The sequence below is a fragment of the Lampetra planeri genome, chromosome 74 (genome assembly GCF_965212315.1).
Source record: "Lampetra planeri chromosome 74, kcLamPlan1.2.h2, whole genome shotgun sequence".
NCBI lineage: Eukaryota > Metazoa > Chordata > Hyperoartia > Petromyzontiformes > Petromyzontidae > Lampetra > Lampetra planeri.
In genome coordinates, this window is record NC_136179.1 from 4,741,552 (window position 1) to 4,758,897 (window position 17,346).

The 17,346-nt window shown below is 41.8% G+C and overlaps 1 protein-coding gene across 1 annotated transcript; it reads right to left on the minus strand.

The window, feature by feature from the left end:
- Positions 1-1,860: 1,860 nt before the first annotated feature.
- LOC144737845 (uncharacterized) lies at positions 1,861-16,241 on the minus strand. The gene is made up of 2 exons (XM_078620716.1): positions 15,876-16,241; positions 1,861-2,271 (listed from the first exon to the last, which is right to left on the minus strand). Exons 1-2 carry the CDS (start codon positions 16,239-16,241, stop codon positions 1,861-1,863), a joined length of 777 nt encoding a protein of 258 aa, XP_078476842.1.
- Positions 16,242-17,346: the final 1,105 nt, after the last annotated feature.

The following is a 17,346-nucleotide window of genomic DNA, read 5'->3' on the forward strand; positions in this document are numbered from 1 at the left end:
TTCACCGCTCTCCCATTGACATGTTTCATTGCTTCTACATACTATTAACATTCCCTCCTTTTGTTAATGCTACCCCCTACCTTGGATGCTGCTAATCCTGCATAATGCATGGGCATAATATGACTTTGAAACCCCCCCGCCCACCTCCTACGCATTTCCCATAAATATGCTAAATTCCTCTTGATATGCAAATTATTTTGTCAAGGCGCTCTTCTTTCACCTCCAACCCAGCTTATATATACGCTCCAAGCTTGGCAGTGTTTCATTCTTCACCTGAAGATGGCTGCTTGCGTTGTAGCCGAAACGTCGTGAGAATTATTTTATTTTTATTATTTTTTTACTTCCCTTCTACGTGACTTTACCGAAAGAACCAAGAAGAGTTTATAATGTTAAAGTATGCAATGTGAGTTTACAATTTGAAAGTTTGTGGACGTGCCCTGTTCTCGTAGGACCCGACGCGGATTTGGAAATAATTGCTATGATCATGTCTGAGCTGGGATGAGCGACTAATGTTTACTTTATTTAATCATAACTGTGTGTAGGTTAGTGCTATCGGGGCTTATTAATACTACTCATGAATGAACTCATACTTCTTTCGGTAGAAATTTGAAATCCTGTTGGTAGGACAAGTCGCCTGACTTTTCTAGACGAATTGTTATCTTCAAGTGCGTCCGTAAATAAACTGCTAAAATACACAGCATAGGGAAGGCTGCCTTGTTGGGGAGATGCAGTTTGGGTAAGCGCTGTGACCGGGTGATGACACGGTTTCTCAAACAATGGCGTTAAACACTCGCTGCTTGGCCCCGTCGACAGCAGCGAAGGCTGTCATATACCGCTCCATTTACGAGTTGGATGTATAATGTGTATAGTTGAAGGTGCTAGGTGTTGATTTCTTCTAACCGCTACTAACGTGCGTGTGTTGTCTGTTTTTAGGATTTGTCTATCAAGGAACACGTGTTAATGGGGTAGACAGCCAAGATGCTGCCGGTTAAGGGCACACTTGTGTGATGGAGATCCTCCACCTGAAATTCTCTGAACATCTTCTTAGGTTTTTTCGGTAAAGATTAGCAGCTAATCTGGCTGTGACGGTCCCACCTGATGACGGAGACTTGTGTTGCCTCCGAAACGTCGTGATTTTTTATTTTATTTTATTTTCATTCATTTTGATGTTTTACCTACGTGACTTTACCGAAAAAACCTAAGAAGATGATTCCTTGCAGTCACGAAAGCTTCAAATCTAGAATTCTCTGAACATGTTTTTCTAGGAACATTATAAAATAAAGACCGGACAAACATTTGTTAAAAATACGTTTTTATTCATCTGCAATCATTTTTACGTCAAAACTCGAAGGGAATATTTATTACGTCCTATGTTCACACATTTCCAGTACAATGCAAACCATTTCCGTTCCAGGAATACCAAAGCGTTAAAGTATCATTCCCCATGATTTCCATATTAGTTCACCACATTTGTTCACTGTGCGTCTATGTTGAAGTCAAGGCCATATATCCAACGAACGCGTCATCAATGTACATCCTGAAATCGTATATCTAAAGTCGATTAATACCAATCAAAAAAAGCCATATACTTGAAAAAAACCGTTTAAAATGTTGAGTAAAGATGTACCTACAGACGCATTCCAACTTTAGCTCAACAGGAACACTGAACGACAACAATTGAAACCTTTCACAACCAGTGCTCATCACACCACTTCGGCAAGTAATCCGATAAAATTACAAACCACCACTGTGCACGTAATTAAACAAAAAAACTGTAAAACTAAAATGGTCAAAATTATAACCAAAAAAGTACTCGATACGGATTAAAAGGTATAACCACATGACATAATATTTTTTCAGTCACCCCGAGCTCTCTGGTTGACTCTCGAGCCACTCCATTACATCCAGCCATCTCTCGGGATCCAACTGCATGGGATCGAAGATAGAAACTTCTTCAGGAATCATTGCAGCACCTTGAATTTCAGCTTTTGATTTCAGTTTTCTATCATTGTGGACCTTCTGATGCCTGTTAAGATTTGACGACTGTGAAAATGCCTTCCCACACACAGAGCACAAAAATGGCTTCACGCCCGTGTGTGTTCTCTGGTGCTTCTGAAGATGTGATGAGTGTGCAAATGTCTTCCCACACACAGGGCACCGGAATGGCTTCTCACCAGTGTGTGTTTTCCGATGACTATGAAGAGTTGATGACTGTGCAAATGCCTTCCCACACACAGAGCACAGGAACGGCTTCTCGCCCGTGTGTGTTATCTGGTGTCTCTGAAGATGTGATGGCCATGAAAAGGACTTCCCACACACAGAGCAATTGAATTGCTTCTTGGCTCTGTGTGCGTGGGGCTGTGGAGAGCGTCTCTGCTCCATGTGAGCGTAGTACGCTATCGGCCGCAAGGATGTTTAGCGTTGAGTTTTAGATTTCGTTAACTGCTAAAACAAGAACGACACTCGCGTCTAAGCGAGACGCAAAAAAATCCCGCTAATTTGACAACGAACACGTTCCGCGAAAATAGACACTTACTTGGAGATTCAAGGTATATCGATGTCTGGAACCCGTCTGAAGATGTCGCCACGAACTCTCCCGACGCAAAGTCGCCTAACTGTCGACACAGCAATTGTGCTCGCCAGGCTGCGTTGTCTCGCGGTTGAAGGGCGATCAGCAGAGCGACGAGTCGAGCGTCCAACCTCATCAAGTTCCCTCTCGAAATGGCATTGAGCTCAGTTTCTGAGCCGCCTTATAACTCCCCCCTAGGATCCAATCCTTTGTCTTTCATGATATTCGCATTCGATTGTTAATTTTGGAAGGTATAATCCGCATGTTTATTAACATACCGAAGTGTAATATGCCCATTGTGCTTCATGCATGAATATGTAAGTGCATCTCAGTGTGTAATTGTGCGCTTAATTTGAATAAATGGAAAAACACGTTCCCCATGCCCTCCATTGTCCTCGATTTAAAGTGAATGCAGCCCCGTGGCGTTGCCAAAAATCGCCGAGCTTCGGGAGTGAGCACGTACAGACGCGTAGTGACCACACTTGCAACACAATCACTCTAACATCAGTAACCAAAATCCGATCTGGTACATGGTCTCCGCTTGGTCAGGTTTGTATCCGTCATCACTCAGGAGACAAACAGCGAGGCATGGTTTGGCCAGCCACCAGCAGCTATTAAAGTCGCCAAAGCCACTTTATTAGCTGCTCTCAAACAATACTATCACCAATGGTGGTTTACAGGCTAGGCTGTTAAGCGGACAATCAGTCTTTTTGGGCAAGGCGTATGGGAAAATACACACCTCTTTTATCCCATAAACATAATGCACAGCATCGGTAAGGCTGCCTTGTTGGGGAGATGTAGCTTGGGTAATGTGCTGCAACTGGAGTTAGGCGATGTGACTGGGGTATCACACGGATTCCGAAAAGCAGCTTAGACGATACGATCCACTGCGCTCCATCTCCCCACATGGACAACGACATTCTCAGTTTTAAAAAAAATGAATAGAAATGTTTAAATACGTTTTTTAAATCATGTGTATTGTATAGATGTTATAATGTGCGATTGTTATAATCTTTGTACGTGTATATATATATGCTGTATATAGCGATTCGATTCCATTGATACGACACATTCATCCATCAGTGTACAGTGTGATTCTAATCCGGCTAGTGGGATTCGAATAATTGTAATTCGTTTCTAATCCTGCATATCCTACCCCCGTGTTCGCATATTCACTTACCATTCGTACTACCACACTGTGATTCTAATGAGCACAGTGCGATTCTAATGATTTGTATGCGATTATAATCCCATACCTCCATTTAGGTGATCATACACTATAACAATTAATAGTATCTTACGGAGTTATAATGGATAGATTGTAGTTCATAGTTTATAATATTATATACTCTTTGGTTATTTCAGTAAAAGACACGTAGCTATAAAATAATTCACGACGTTTCGGGCGCAATACAAGCGTCCGTCAGGTGGCACAGCATGGTCTGCTGCTGAGGCAGACTGTTTTAAAAGGTTTGAAATGGGTGTAGACCTCTGGTCAAATCTCCCCAACAAGGCAGCCTTCCCTATGATGTGTATTTTAGCAGTATATTTACGGACACACATGAAGATAAGAAACTTGTCAAGAAAAGGCAGGCGACTTGTTCTACCAACACGATTTCAAATTTCTATCCGAAAGAAGTATGAGTTCATTCATGAGTAGTATTCACCAAGCCCCGATTGCACTAACCTACACACAATTATGATTAAACAAAGTAAACATTAGTCGCTCATCCCAGCTCAGACATGATCATAGCAATTATTTCCAAATCCGTGTCGGGTCCTACGAAAACAGGTCACGTCCACAAACTCTCAAATTGTAAACTCACATTGCATACTCTAACATTATAAACTCTAACAATATATCCTTTAAACTATGAGCTAGACATTGTAACGCTTTAAAATAACACTACAATCTAGTGTTATAGTAAACTATAATGTTGTGAACTCTAACAATATAAGCTATGATCGATACATTATAACGCTATAAAATAACATCATAAACTAGTGTTACAGATTAGAACACCGTACATTGAAGTGTGATATTCGAATCTCATTCGCTTCACACCGCGGTCCTCTAAGAATCACACTATGCTCGTGAGTATGTAACATGTCTGTATGTAATATGCATGAATGTTATATGTCTGTATGTAACATGTATGAATGTATAATGTATGATTGTAATATGAACGTGCGAACCAATGGTGTGATATGTGAAATGGAAGGTGCAGGATCAGGATGGGATTAAAATTATTTGAATAACACTTGATGGTATTAGGATCAAGCTGTCCACTATTGGATGAATGTTCCATCTCAATGGCATCAAATAGCAATATTCAGTATGAATATGTAAAATAATCGCACAAACCCAATATTAGCCCGTGAAATAATGAATCGTTACAATTGTAATGACTCCGGACTCACACTGCAGAGGGTTATTTTATTTAGCCTTTAACGCGGTTTCAGACCCCAGGCGTCACGATATAGCAACGACGACGACGAGACAGCAACCAGCCAACACAGCCCCAAACCTCGTTCCTCCCCCTCTCTCATTCTCGGCGTGAACCTCAAGCCCACACTTGGTCTCGCCTTCCCTTCTCGAACTCTCTCTATCTTGTTGTCACCACTTGTCCCTTAGTTGACGCACTGTCTTTACATCACCCACCTCTATGACCTCTACCTGACCCCGCCATGGGCGAACTTGGGGGATTTTCCCGGTGGCACCTGTGGGCAATACAACCATGCCCTGTCCCCCACTGACCATGGAAGCACGTGACCCGTCGCCCGAGTTATTTTCATTAGCGGCTTGCGCTCTGGTGGGGAAAGGTTCTCGTTATGAATCGTTTCGCAACGTTCAGGTCCAGAATACCGAAGTACACCGGGAATCACCTGCACTTAAAAACACGTAAACTGATAACACTATAAACAATAACACTCAACATTAAACGACAACAAAATTATCAACGTGTTTTATAATTTATAGCACCATAAACGGAGGTACGGTATTTAAATCTCATTAGAAGTATTAAAATCTCACTCTACACATGTATGTAAATTATCTGTTCAATCGAACCGGGGGTCGGATATGTGAACTGTGGGGGGGGGGGGGGTACAGGGCAAGAATCGCATTCAAATTTTAGAATAATAATATGGTCGTATTAGCATTTTAATGGGCTTTAATGTATGTTATCCGACCCCTGGTTCGATTGAACAGATAATTTCCGTACATATCTGTAGAGTGCGATTTTAATACTTCTAATAAGATTTAAATACCGTACCTTCGTTTATTGTGCTATTAATTATAAAAGCAGTTGATATTTGTTGTCGTTTAATGTTTATTATTATTGTTTTTAGTGTTATCAATATACATGTTTTTTTAAGTACAGGTGATTCCCAGAATACTTCGGTATTCTGGACCTGAACGTTGCGAAACGATTCAGAACGAGGACCTTTCCCCACCAGAGCGCAATCAGCTAATGAAAAGAACTCGGGGCGGCGGGAACACGTGCTTCTATGGGCAGTGGGGGACAGGTAGACAGTGCGTCAACTAAGGGACAATTGGTGACAACAAGATAAAGAGAGTTCGAGAAGGGAAGGCGAGACCAAGTGTGGGCGGAGGTTCACGCCGAGAATGAGAGAGGGGGAGGAACGAGGTTTGAAGCTGTGTTGGCTGGTTGCTGTCTCGTCGTCGTCGTTGCTATATCGTGACGCCTTGGTCCTAAGCCGCGTTAAATGCTAAATCAAAGAACCCTCTGCAGTCTGAGTCCGGAGTCATTACAATTGTAATGATTCATTATTTCACCGGCTAACATTGAGTTTTTGCGATTATTTTACATATTCATACTGAATATTGCTATTTGATGCCATTGAGACGGAACATTCATCCAATAGTGGACAGCTTGATCCTAATAACACCAAAGTGTTATTCAAATAATTTTAATCCCATCCTGATCCTGCACCTTCCATTTCACATATTCCACCCTTGGTTCGCCACGTCCATATTACATACATACACATTAAATGCAAACATGTTACATACAGACATATTACATTCATGCATATTACATACAGACATGTTTCATACTCACGAGCATAGTGTGATTCTTAGATACAGGTCCGATTCAACACAGTACATAAAATCCGTGATCTGGTCCCGTCTGTAAAAGACGTGGTTCCAGACATACAGTACCCTGGCGTCTACAAACTAAGTTGCCTCTGTGGTAGCAGTTACATTGGAGAAACCAAACGACATGTCTCGGACCGCATCCGTGAACATAAAGCAGACCTGAAACACGGTAGGACAAACACCTCAGCCGTGGCAGATCACTGTTACAATTCAGTAGGCTCACATGACATTGACTTCTCCAAGACAGAGGTTCTCTGCAAGCCATCTGGCTACCATGAGAGATTCGTTCATGAGGCGATCCACATATACAAACACAGAGACAATTTCAACCGAGAAGATAGATTCTGGCTCAACAATCATTGGAAGGACGTAATAAACCATTTCGGATCTTAACTGATTGTTGTTCACGTTTACGGTGACTTTCAGACGGCAGTCCACTCACTGGCATTGACTGTGTATCTTGTGTTCTCCACAGGGAATGCATTATTTGCTCCGCTGCGGGTCTCCTTTCACCGCTCTCCCATTGACATGTTTCATTGCTTCTACATACTATTAACATTCCCTCCTTTTGTTAATGCTACCCCCTACCTTGGATGCTGCTAATCCTGCATAATGCATGGGCATAATATGACTTTGAAACCCCCCCGCCCACCTCCTACGCATTTCCCATAAATATGCTAAATTCCTCTTGATATGCAAATTATTTTGTCAAGGCGCTCTTCTTTCACCTCCAACCCAGCTTATATATACGCTCCAAGCTTGGCAGTGTTTCATTCTTCACCTGAAGATGGCTGCTTGCGTTGTAGCCGAAACGTCGTGAGAATTATTTTATTTTTATTATTTTTTTACTTCCCTTCTACGTGACTTTACCGAAAGAACCAAGAAGAGTTTATAATGTTAAAGTATGCAATGTGAGTTTACAATTTGAAAGTTTGTGGACGTGCCCTGTTCTCGTAGGACCCGACGCGGATTTGGAAATAATTGCTATGATCATGTCTGAGCTGGGATGAGCGACTAATGTTTACTTTATTTAATCATAACTGTGTGTAGGTTAGTGCTATCGGGGCTTATTAATACTACTCATGAATGAACTCATACTTCTTTCGGTAGAAATTTGAAATCCTGTTGGTAGGACAAGTCGCCTGACTTTTCTAGACGAATTGTTATCTTCAAGTGCGTCCGTAAATAAACTGCTAAAATACACAGCATAGGGAAGGCTGCCTTGTTGGGGAGATGCAGTTTGGGTAAGCGCTGTGACCGGGTGATGACACGGTTTCTCAAACAATGGCGTTAAACACTCGCTGCTTGGCCCCGTCGACAGCAGCGAAGGCTGTCATATACCGCTCCATTTACGAGTTGGATGTATAATGTGTATAGTTGAAGGTGCTAGGTGTTGATTTCTTCTAACCGCTACTAACGTGCGTGTGTTGTCTGTTTTTAGGATTTGTCTATCAAGGAACACGTGTTAATCGGGTAGACAGCCAAGATGCTGCCGGTTAAGGGCACACTTGTGTGACGGAGATCCTCCACCTGAAATTCTCTGAACATCTTCTTAGGTTTTTTCGGTAAAGATTAGCAGCTAATCTGGCTGTGACGGTCCCACCTGATGACGGAGACTTGTGTTGCCTCCGAAACGTCGTGATTTTTTATTTTATTTTATTTTCATTCATTTTGATGTTTTACCTACGTGACTTTACCGAAACAACCTAAGAAGATGATTCCTTGCAGTCACGAAAGCTTCAAATCTAGAATTCTCTGAACATGTTTTTTCTAGGAACATTATAAAATAAAGACCGGATAAACATTTGTTAAAAATACGTTTTTATTCATCTGCAATCATTTTTACGTCAAAACTCGAAGGGAATATTTATTACGTCCGATCTGGTACATGGTCTCCGCTTGGTCAGGTTTGTATCCGTCATCACTCAGGAGACAAACAGCGAGGCATGGTTTGGCCAGCCACCAGCAGCTATTAAAGTCGCCAAAGCCACTTTATTAGCTGCTCTCAAACAATACTATCACCAATGGTGGTTTACAGGCTAGGCTGTTAAGCGGACAATCAGTCTTTTTGGGCAAGGCGTATGGGAAAATACACACCTCTTTTATCCCATAAACATAATGCACAGCATCGGTAAGGCTGCCTTGTTGGGGAGATGTAGCTTGGGTAATGTGCTGCAACTGGAGTTAGGCGATGTGACTGGGGTATCACACGGATTCCGAAAAGCAGCTTAGACGATACGATCCACTGCGCTCCATCTCCCCACATGGACAACGACATTCTCAGTTTTAAAAAAAATGAATAGAAATGTTTAAATACGTTTTTTAAATCATGTGTATTGTATAGATGTTATAATGTGCGATTGTTATAATCTTTGTACGTGTATATATATGCTGTATATAGCGATTCGATTCCATTGATACGACACATTCATCCATCAGTGTACAGTGTGATTCTAATCCGGCTAGTGGGATTCGAATAATTGTAATTCGTTTCTAATCCTGCATATCCTACCCCCGTGTTCGCATATTCACTTACCATTCGTACTACCACACTGTGATTCTAATGAGCACAGTGCGATTCTAATGATTTGTATGCGATTATAATCCCATACCTCCATTTACGTGATCATACACTATAACAATTAATAGTATTTTACGGAGTTATAATGGATAGATTGTAGTTCATAGTTTATAATATTATATACTCTTTGGTTATTTCAGTAAAAGACACGTAGCTATAAAATAATTCACGACGTTTCGGGCGCAATACAAGCGTCCGTCAGGTGGCACAGCATGGTCTGCTGCTGAGGCAGACTGTTTTAAAAGGTTTGAAATGGGTGTAGACCTCTGGTCAAATCTCCCCAACAAGGCAGCCTTCCCTATGATGTGTATTTTAGCAGTATATTTACGGACACACATGAAGATAAGAAACTTGTCAAGAAAAGGCAGGCGACTTGTTCTACCAACACGATTTCAAATTTCTATCCGAAAGAAGTATGAGTTCATTCATGAGTAGTATTCACCAAGCCCCGATTGCACTAACCTACACACAATTATGATTAAACAAAGTAAACATTAGTCGCTCATCCCAGCTCAGACATGATCATAGCAATTATTTCCAAATCCGTGTCGGGTCCTACGAAAACAGGTCACGTCCACAAACTCTCAAATTGTAAACTCACATTGCATACTCTAACATTATAAACTCTAACAATATATCCTTTAAACTATGAGCTAGACATTGTAACGCTTTAAAATAACACTACAATCTAGTGTTATAGTAAACTATAATGTTGTGAACTCTAACAATATAAGCTATGATCGATACATTATAACGCTATAAAATAACATCATAAACTAGTGTTACAGATTAGAACACCGTACATTGAAGTGTGATATTCGAATCTCATTCGCTTCACACCGCGGTCCTCTAAGAATCACACTATGCTCGTGAGTATGTAACATGTCTGTATGTAATATGCATGAATGTTATATGTCTGTATGTAACATGTATGAATGTATAATGTATGATTGTAATATGAACGTGCGAACCAATGGTGTGATATGTGAAATGGAAGGTGCAGGATCAGGATGGGATTAAAATTATTTGAATAACACTTGATGGTATTAGGATCAAGCTGTCCACTATTGGATGAATGTTCCATCTCAATGGCATCAAATAGCAATATTCAGTATGAATATGTAAAATAATCGCACAAACCCAATATTAGCCCGTGAAATAATGAATCGTTACAATTGTAATGACTCCGGACTCACACTGCAGAGGGTTATTTTATTTAGCCTTTAACGCGGTTTCAGACCCCAGGCGTCACGATATAGCAACGACGACGACGAGACAGCAACCAGCCAACACAGCCCCAAACCTCGTTCCTCCCCCTCTCTCATTCTCGGCGTGAACCTCAGCCCACACTTGGTCTCGCCTTCCCTTCTCGAACTCTCTCTATCTTGTTGTCACCACTTGTCCCTTAGTTGACGCACTGTCTTTACATCACCCACCTCTATGACCTCTACCTGACCCCGCCATGAGCGAACTTGGGGGATTTTCCCGGTGGCACCTGTGGGCAATACAACCATGCCCTGTCCCCCACTGACCATGTAAGCACGTGACCCGTCGCCCGAGTTATTTTCATTAGCGGCTTGCGCTCTGGTGGGGAAAGGTTCTCGTTATGAATCGTTTCGCAACGTTCAGGTCCAGAATACCGAAGTACACCGGGAATCACCTGCACTTAAAAACACGTAAACTGATAACACTATAAACAATAACACTCAACATTAAACGACAACAAAATTATCAACGTGTTTTATAATTTATAGCACCATAAACGGAGGTACGGTATTTAAATCTCATTAGAAGTATTAAAATCTCACTCTACACATGTATGTAAATTATCTGTTCAATCGAACCGGGGGTCGGATATGTGAACTGTGGGGGGGGGGGGGTACAGGGCAAGAATCGCATTCAAATTTTAGAATAATAATATGGTCGTATTAGCATTTTAATGGGCTTTAATGTATGTTATCCGACCCCTGGTTCGATTGAACAGATAATTTCCGTACATATCTGTAGAGTGCGATTTTAATACTTCTAATAAGATTTAAATACCGTACCTTCGTTTATTGTGCTATTAATTATAAAAGCAGTTGATATTTGTTGTCGTTTAATGTTTATTATTATTGTTTTTAGTGTTATCAATATACATGTTTTTTTAAGTACAGGTGATTCCCAGTATACTTCGGTATTCTGGACCTGAACGTTGCGAAACGATTCAGAACGAGGACCTTTCCCCACCAGAGCGCAATCAGCTAATGAAAAGAACTCGGGGCGGCGGGAACACGTGCTTCTATGGGCAGTGGGGGACAGGTAGACAGTGCGTCAACTAAGGGACAATTGGTGACAACAAGATAAAGAGAGTTCGAGAAGGGAAGGCGAGACCAAGTGTGGGCGGAGGTTCACGCCGAGAATGAGAGAGGGGGAGGAACGAGGTTTGAAGCTGTGTTGGCTGGTTGCTGTCTCGTCGTCGTCGTTGCTATATCGTGACGCCTTGGTCCTAAGCCGCGTTAAATGCTAAATCAAAGAACCCTCTGCAGTCTGAGTCCGGAGTCATTACAATTGTAATGATTCATTATTTCACCGGCTAACATTGAGTTTTTGCGATTATTTTACATATTCATACTGAATATTGCTATTTGATGCCATTGAGACGGAACATTCATCCAATAGTGGACAGCTTGATCCTAATAACACCAAAGTGTTATTCAAATAATTTTAATCCCATCCTGATCCTGCACCTTCCATTTCACATATTCCACCCTTGGTTCGCCACGTCCATATTACATACATACACATTAAATGCAAACATGTTACATACAGACATATTACATTCATGCATATTACATACAGACATGTTTCATACTCACGAGCATAGTGTGATTCTTAGATACAGGTCCGATTCAACACAGTACATAAAATCCGTGATCTGGTCCCGTCTGTAAAAGACGTGGTTCCAGACATACAGTACCCTGGCGTCTACAAACTAAGTTGCCTCTGTGGTAGCAGTTACATTGGAGAAACCAAACGACATGTCTCGGACCGCATCCGTGAACATAAAGCAGACCTGAAACACGGTAGGACAAACACCTCAGCCGTGGCAGATCACTGTTACAATTCAGTAGGCTCACATGACATTGACTTCTCCAAGACAGAGGTTCTCTGCAAGCCATCTGGCTACCATGAGAGATTCGTTCATGAGGCGATCCACATATACAAACACAGAGACAATTTCAACCGAGAAGATAGATTCTGGCTCAACAATCATTGGAAGGACGTAATAAACCATTTCGGATCTTAACTGATTGTTGTTCACGTTTACGGTGACTTTCAGACGGCAGTCCACTCACTGGCATTGACTGTGTATCTTGTGTTCTCCACAGGGAATGCATTATTTGCTCCGCTGCGGGTCTCCTTTCACCGCTCTCCCATTGACATGTTTCATTGCTTCTACATACTATTAACATTCCCTCCTTTTGTTAATGCTACCCCCTACCTTGGATGCTGCTAATCCTGCATAATGCATGGGCATAATATGACTTTGAAACCCCCCCGCCCACCTCCTACGCATTTCCCATAAATATGCTAAATTCCTCTTGATATGCAAATTATTTTGTCAAGGCGCTCTTCTTTCACCTCCAACCCAGCTTATATATACGCTCCAAGCTTGGCAGTGTTTCATTCTTCACCTGAAGATGGCTGCTTGCGTTGTAGCCGAAACGTCGTGAGAATTATTTTATTTTTATTATTTTTTTACTTCCCTTCTACGTGACTTTACCGAAAGAACCAAGAAGAGTTTATAATGTTAAAGTATGCAATGTGAGTTTACAATTTGAAAGTTTGTGGACGTGCCCTGTTCTCGTAGGACCCGACGCGGATTTGGAAATAATTGCTATGATCATGTCTGAGCTGGGATGAGCGACTAATGTTTACTTTATTTAATCATAACTGTGTGTAGGTTAGTGCTATCGGGGCTTATTAATACTACTCATGAATGAACTCATACTTCTTTCGGTAGAAATTTGAAATCCTGTTGGTAGGACAAGTCGCCTGACTTTTCTAGACGAATTGTTATCTTCAAGTGCGTCCGTAAATAAACTGCTAAAATACACAGCATAGGGAAGGCTGCCTTGTTGGGGAGATGCAGTTTGGGTAAGCGCTGTGACCGGGTGATGACACGGTTTCTCAAACAATGGCGTTAAACACTCGCTGCTTGGCCCCGTCGACAGCAGCGACGGCTGTCATATACCGCTCCATTTACGAGTTGGATGTATAATGTGTATAGTTGAAGGTGCTAGGTGTTGATTTCTTCTAACCGCTACTAACGTGCGTGTGTTGTCTGTTTTTAGGATTTGTCTATCAAGGAACACGTGTTAATGGGGTAGACAGCCAAGATGCTGCCGGTTAAGGGCACACTTGTGTGATGGAGATCCTCCACCTGAAATTCTCTGAACATCTTCTTAGGTTTTTTCGGTAAAGATTAGCAGCTAATCTGGCTGTGACGGTCCCAACTGATGACGGAGACTTGTGTTGCCTCCGAAACGTCGTGATTTTTTATTTTATTTTATTTTCATTCATTTTGATGTTTTACCTACGTGACTTTACCGAAACAACCTAAGAAGATGATTCCTTGCAGTCACGAAAGCTTCAAATCTAGAATTCTCTGAACATGTTTTTTCTAGGAACATTATAAAATAAAGACCGGATAAACATTTGTTAAAAATACGTTTTTATTCATCTGCAATCATTTTTACGTCAAAACTCGAAGGGAATATTTATTACGTCCGATCTGGTACATGGTCTCCGCTTGGTCAGGTTTGTATCCGTCATCACTCAGGAGACAAACAGCGAGGCATGGTTTGGCCAGCCACCAGCAGCTATTAAAGTCGCCAAAGCCACTTTATTAGCTGCTCTCAAACAATACTATCACCAATGGTGGTTTACAGGCTAGGCTGTTAAGCGGACAATCCGTCTTTTTGGGCAAGGCGTATGGGAAAATACACACCTCTTTTATCCCATAAACATAATGCACAGCATCGGTAAGGCTGCCTTGTTGGGGAGATGTAGCTTGGGTAATGTGCTGCAACTGGAGTTAGGCGATGTGACTGGGGTATCACACGGATTCCGAAAAGCAGCTTAGACGATACGATCCACTGCGCTCCATCTCCCCACATGGACAACGACATTCTCAGTTTTAAAAAAAAATGAATAGAAATGTTTAAATACGTTTTTTAAATCATGTGTATTGTATAGACGTTATAATGTGCGATTGTTATAATCTTTGTACGTGTATATATATACTGTATATAGCGATTCGATTCCATTGATACGACACATTCATCCATCAGTGTACAGTGTGATTCTAATCCGGGTAGTGGGATTCGAATAATTGTAATTCGTTTCTAATCCTGCATATCCTACCCCCGTGTTCGCATATTCACTTACCATTCGTACTACCACATTGTGATTCTAATGAGCACAGTGCGATTCTAATGATTTGTATGCGATTATAATCCCATACCTCCATTTACGTGATCATACACTATAACAATTAATAGTATTTTACGGAGTTATAATGGATAGATTGTAGTTCATAGTTTATAATATTATATACTCTTTTGTTATTTCAGTAAAAGACACGTAGCTATAAAATAATTCACGACGTTTCGGGCGCAATACAAGCGTCCGTCAGGTGGCACAGCATGGTCTGCAGCTGAGGCAGACTGTTTTAAAAGGTTTGAAATGGGTGTAGACCTCTGGTCAAATCTCCCCAACAAGGCAGCCTTCCCTATGATGTGTATTTTAGCAGTATATTTACGGACACACATGAAGATAAGAATTCTCTGAACATGTTTTTTCTAGGAACATTATAAAATAAAGACCGGACAAACATTTGTTAAAAATACGTTTTTATTCATCTGCAATCATTTTTACGTCAAAACTCGAAGGGAATATTTATTACGTCCTATGTTCACACATTTCCAGTACAATGCAAATCATTTCCGTTCCAGGAATACCAAAGCGTTAAAGTATCATTCCCCATGATTTCCTTATTAGTTCACCACATTTGTTCACTGTGCGTCTATGTTGAAGTCAAGGCCATATATCCAACGAACGCGTCATCAATGTACATCCTGAAATCGGCTATCTAAAGTCGATTAATACCAATCAAAAAAAGCCATATACTTGAAAAAAACCGTTTAAAATGTTGAGTAAAGATGTACCTACAGACGCATTCCAACTTTAGCTCAACAGGAACACTGAACGACTACAATTGAAACCTTTCACAACCAGTGCTCATCACACCACTTCGGCAAGTAATCCGATAAAATTACAAACCACCACTGTGCACGTAATTAAACAAAAAAAACTGTAAAACTAAAATGGTCAAAATTATAACCAAAAAAGTACTCGATACGGATTAAAAGGTATAACCACATGACATAATATTTTTTCAGTCACCCCGAGCTCTCTGGTTGACTCTCGAGCCACTCCATTACATCCAGCCATCTCTCGGGATCCAACTGCATGGGATCGAAGATAGAAACTTCTTCAGGAATCATTGCAGCACCTTGAATTTCAGCTTTTGATTTCAGTTTTCTATCATTGTGGACCTTCTGATGCCTGTTAAGATTTGACGACTGTGAAAATGCCTTCCCACACACAGAGCACAAAAATGGCTTCACGCCCGTGTGTGTTCTCTGGTGCTTCTGAAGATGTGATGTGTGTGCAAATGTCTTCCCACACACAGGGCACCGGAATGGCTTCTCACCAGTGTGTGTTTTCCGATGACTATGAAGAGTTGATGACTGTGCAAATGCCTTCCCACACACAGAGCACAGGAACGGCTTCTCGCCCGTGTGTGTTATCTGGTGTCTCTGAAGATGTGATGGCCATGAAAAGGACTTCCCACACACAGAGCAATTGAATTGCTTCTTGCCTCCGTGTGCGTGGGGCTGTGGAGAGCGTCTCTGCTCCATGTGAGCGTAGTACGCTATCGGCCGCAAGGATGTTTAGCGTTGAGTTTTAGATTTCGTTAACTGCTAAAACAAGAACGACACTCGCGTCTAAGCGAGACGCAAAAAAATCCCGCTAATTTGACAACGAACACGTTCCGCGAAAATAGACACTTACTTGGAGATTCAAGGTATATCGATGTCTGGAACCCGTCTGAAGATGTCGCCACGAACTCTCCCGACGCAAAGTCGCCTAACTGTCGACACAGCAATTGTGCTCGCCAGGCTGCGTTGTCTCGCGGTTGAAGGGCGATCAGCAGAGCGACGATTCGAGCGTCCAACCTCATCAAGTTCCCTCTCGAAATGGCATTGAGCTCTGTTTCTGAGCCGCCTTATAACTCCCCCCTAGGATCCAATCCTTTGTCTTTCATGATATTCGCATTCGATTGTTAATTTTGGAAGGTATAATCCGCATGTTTATTAACATACCGAAGTGTAATATGCCCATTGTGCTTCATGCATGAATATGTAAGTGCATCTCAGTGTGTAATTGTGCGCTTAATTTGAATAAATGGAAAAACACGTTCCCCATGCCCTCCATTGTCCTCGATTTAAAGTGAATGCAGCCACGTGGCGTTGCCAAAAATCGCCGAGCTTCGGGAGTGAGCACGTACAGACGCGTAGTGACCACACTTGCAACACAATCACTCTATCATCAGTAACCAAAATCCGATCTGGTACATGGTCTCCGCTTGGTCAGGTTTGTATCCGTCATCACTCAGGAGACAAACAGCGAGGCATGGTTTGGCCAGCCACCAGCAGCTATTAAAGTCGCCAAAGCCACTTTATTAGCTGCTCTCAAACAACACTATCACCAATGGTGGTTTACAGGCTAGGCTGTTAAGCGGACAATCAGTCTTTTTGGGCAAGGCGTATGGGAAAATACACACCTCTTTTATCCCATAAACATAATGCACAGCATCGGTAAGGCTGCCTTGTTGGGGAGATGTAGCTTGGGTAATGTGCTGCAACTGGAGTTAGGCGATGTGACTGGGGTATCACACGGATTCCGAAAAGCAGCTTAGACGATACGATCCACTGCGCTCCATCTCCCCACATGGACAACGAC

What these genes read in the sequence shown, in the direction of transcription:
- LOC144737845 (XM_078620716.1), bottom strand. Translation starts at nt 16,241, where the DNA reads ATGGAGCAGAGACGCTCTCCACAGCCCCACGCACACGGAGGCAAGAAG. An exon ending in ATCTTAACAGGCATCAGAAG is followed by an intron (nt 2,272 to 15,875) that starts GTCCACAATGAT and finishes CAGAGACACCAG; the next exon opens with ATAACACACACGGGCGAGAA.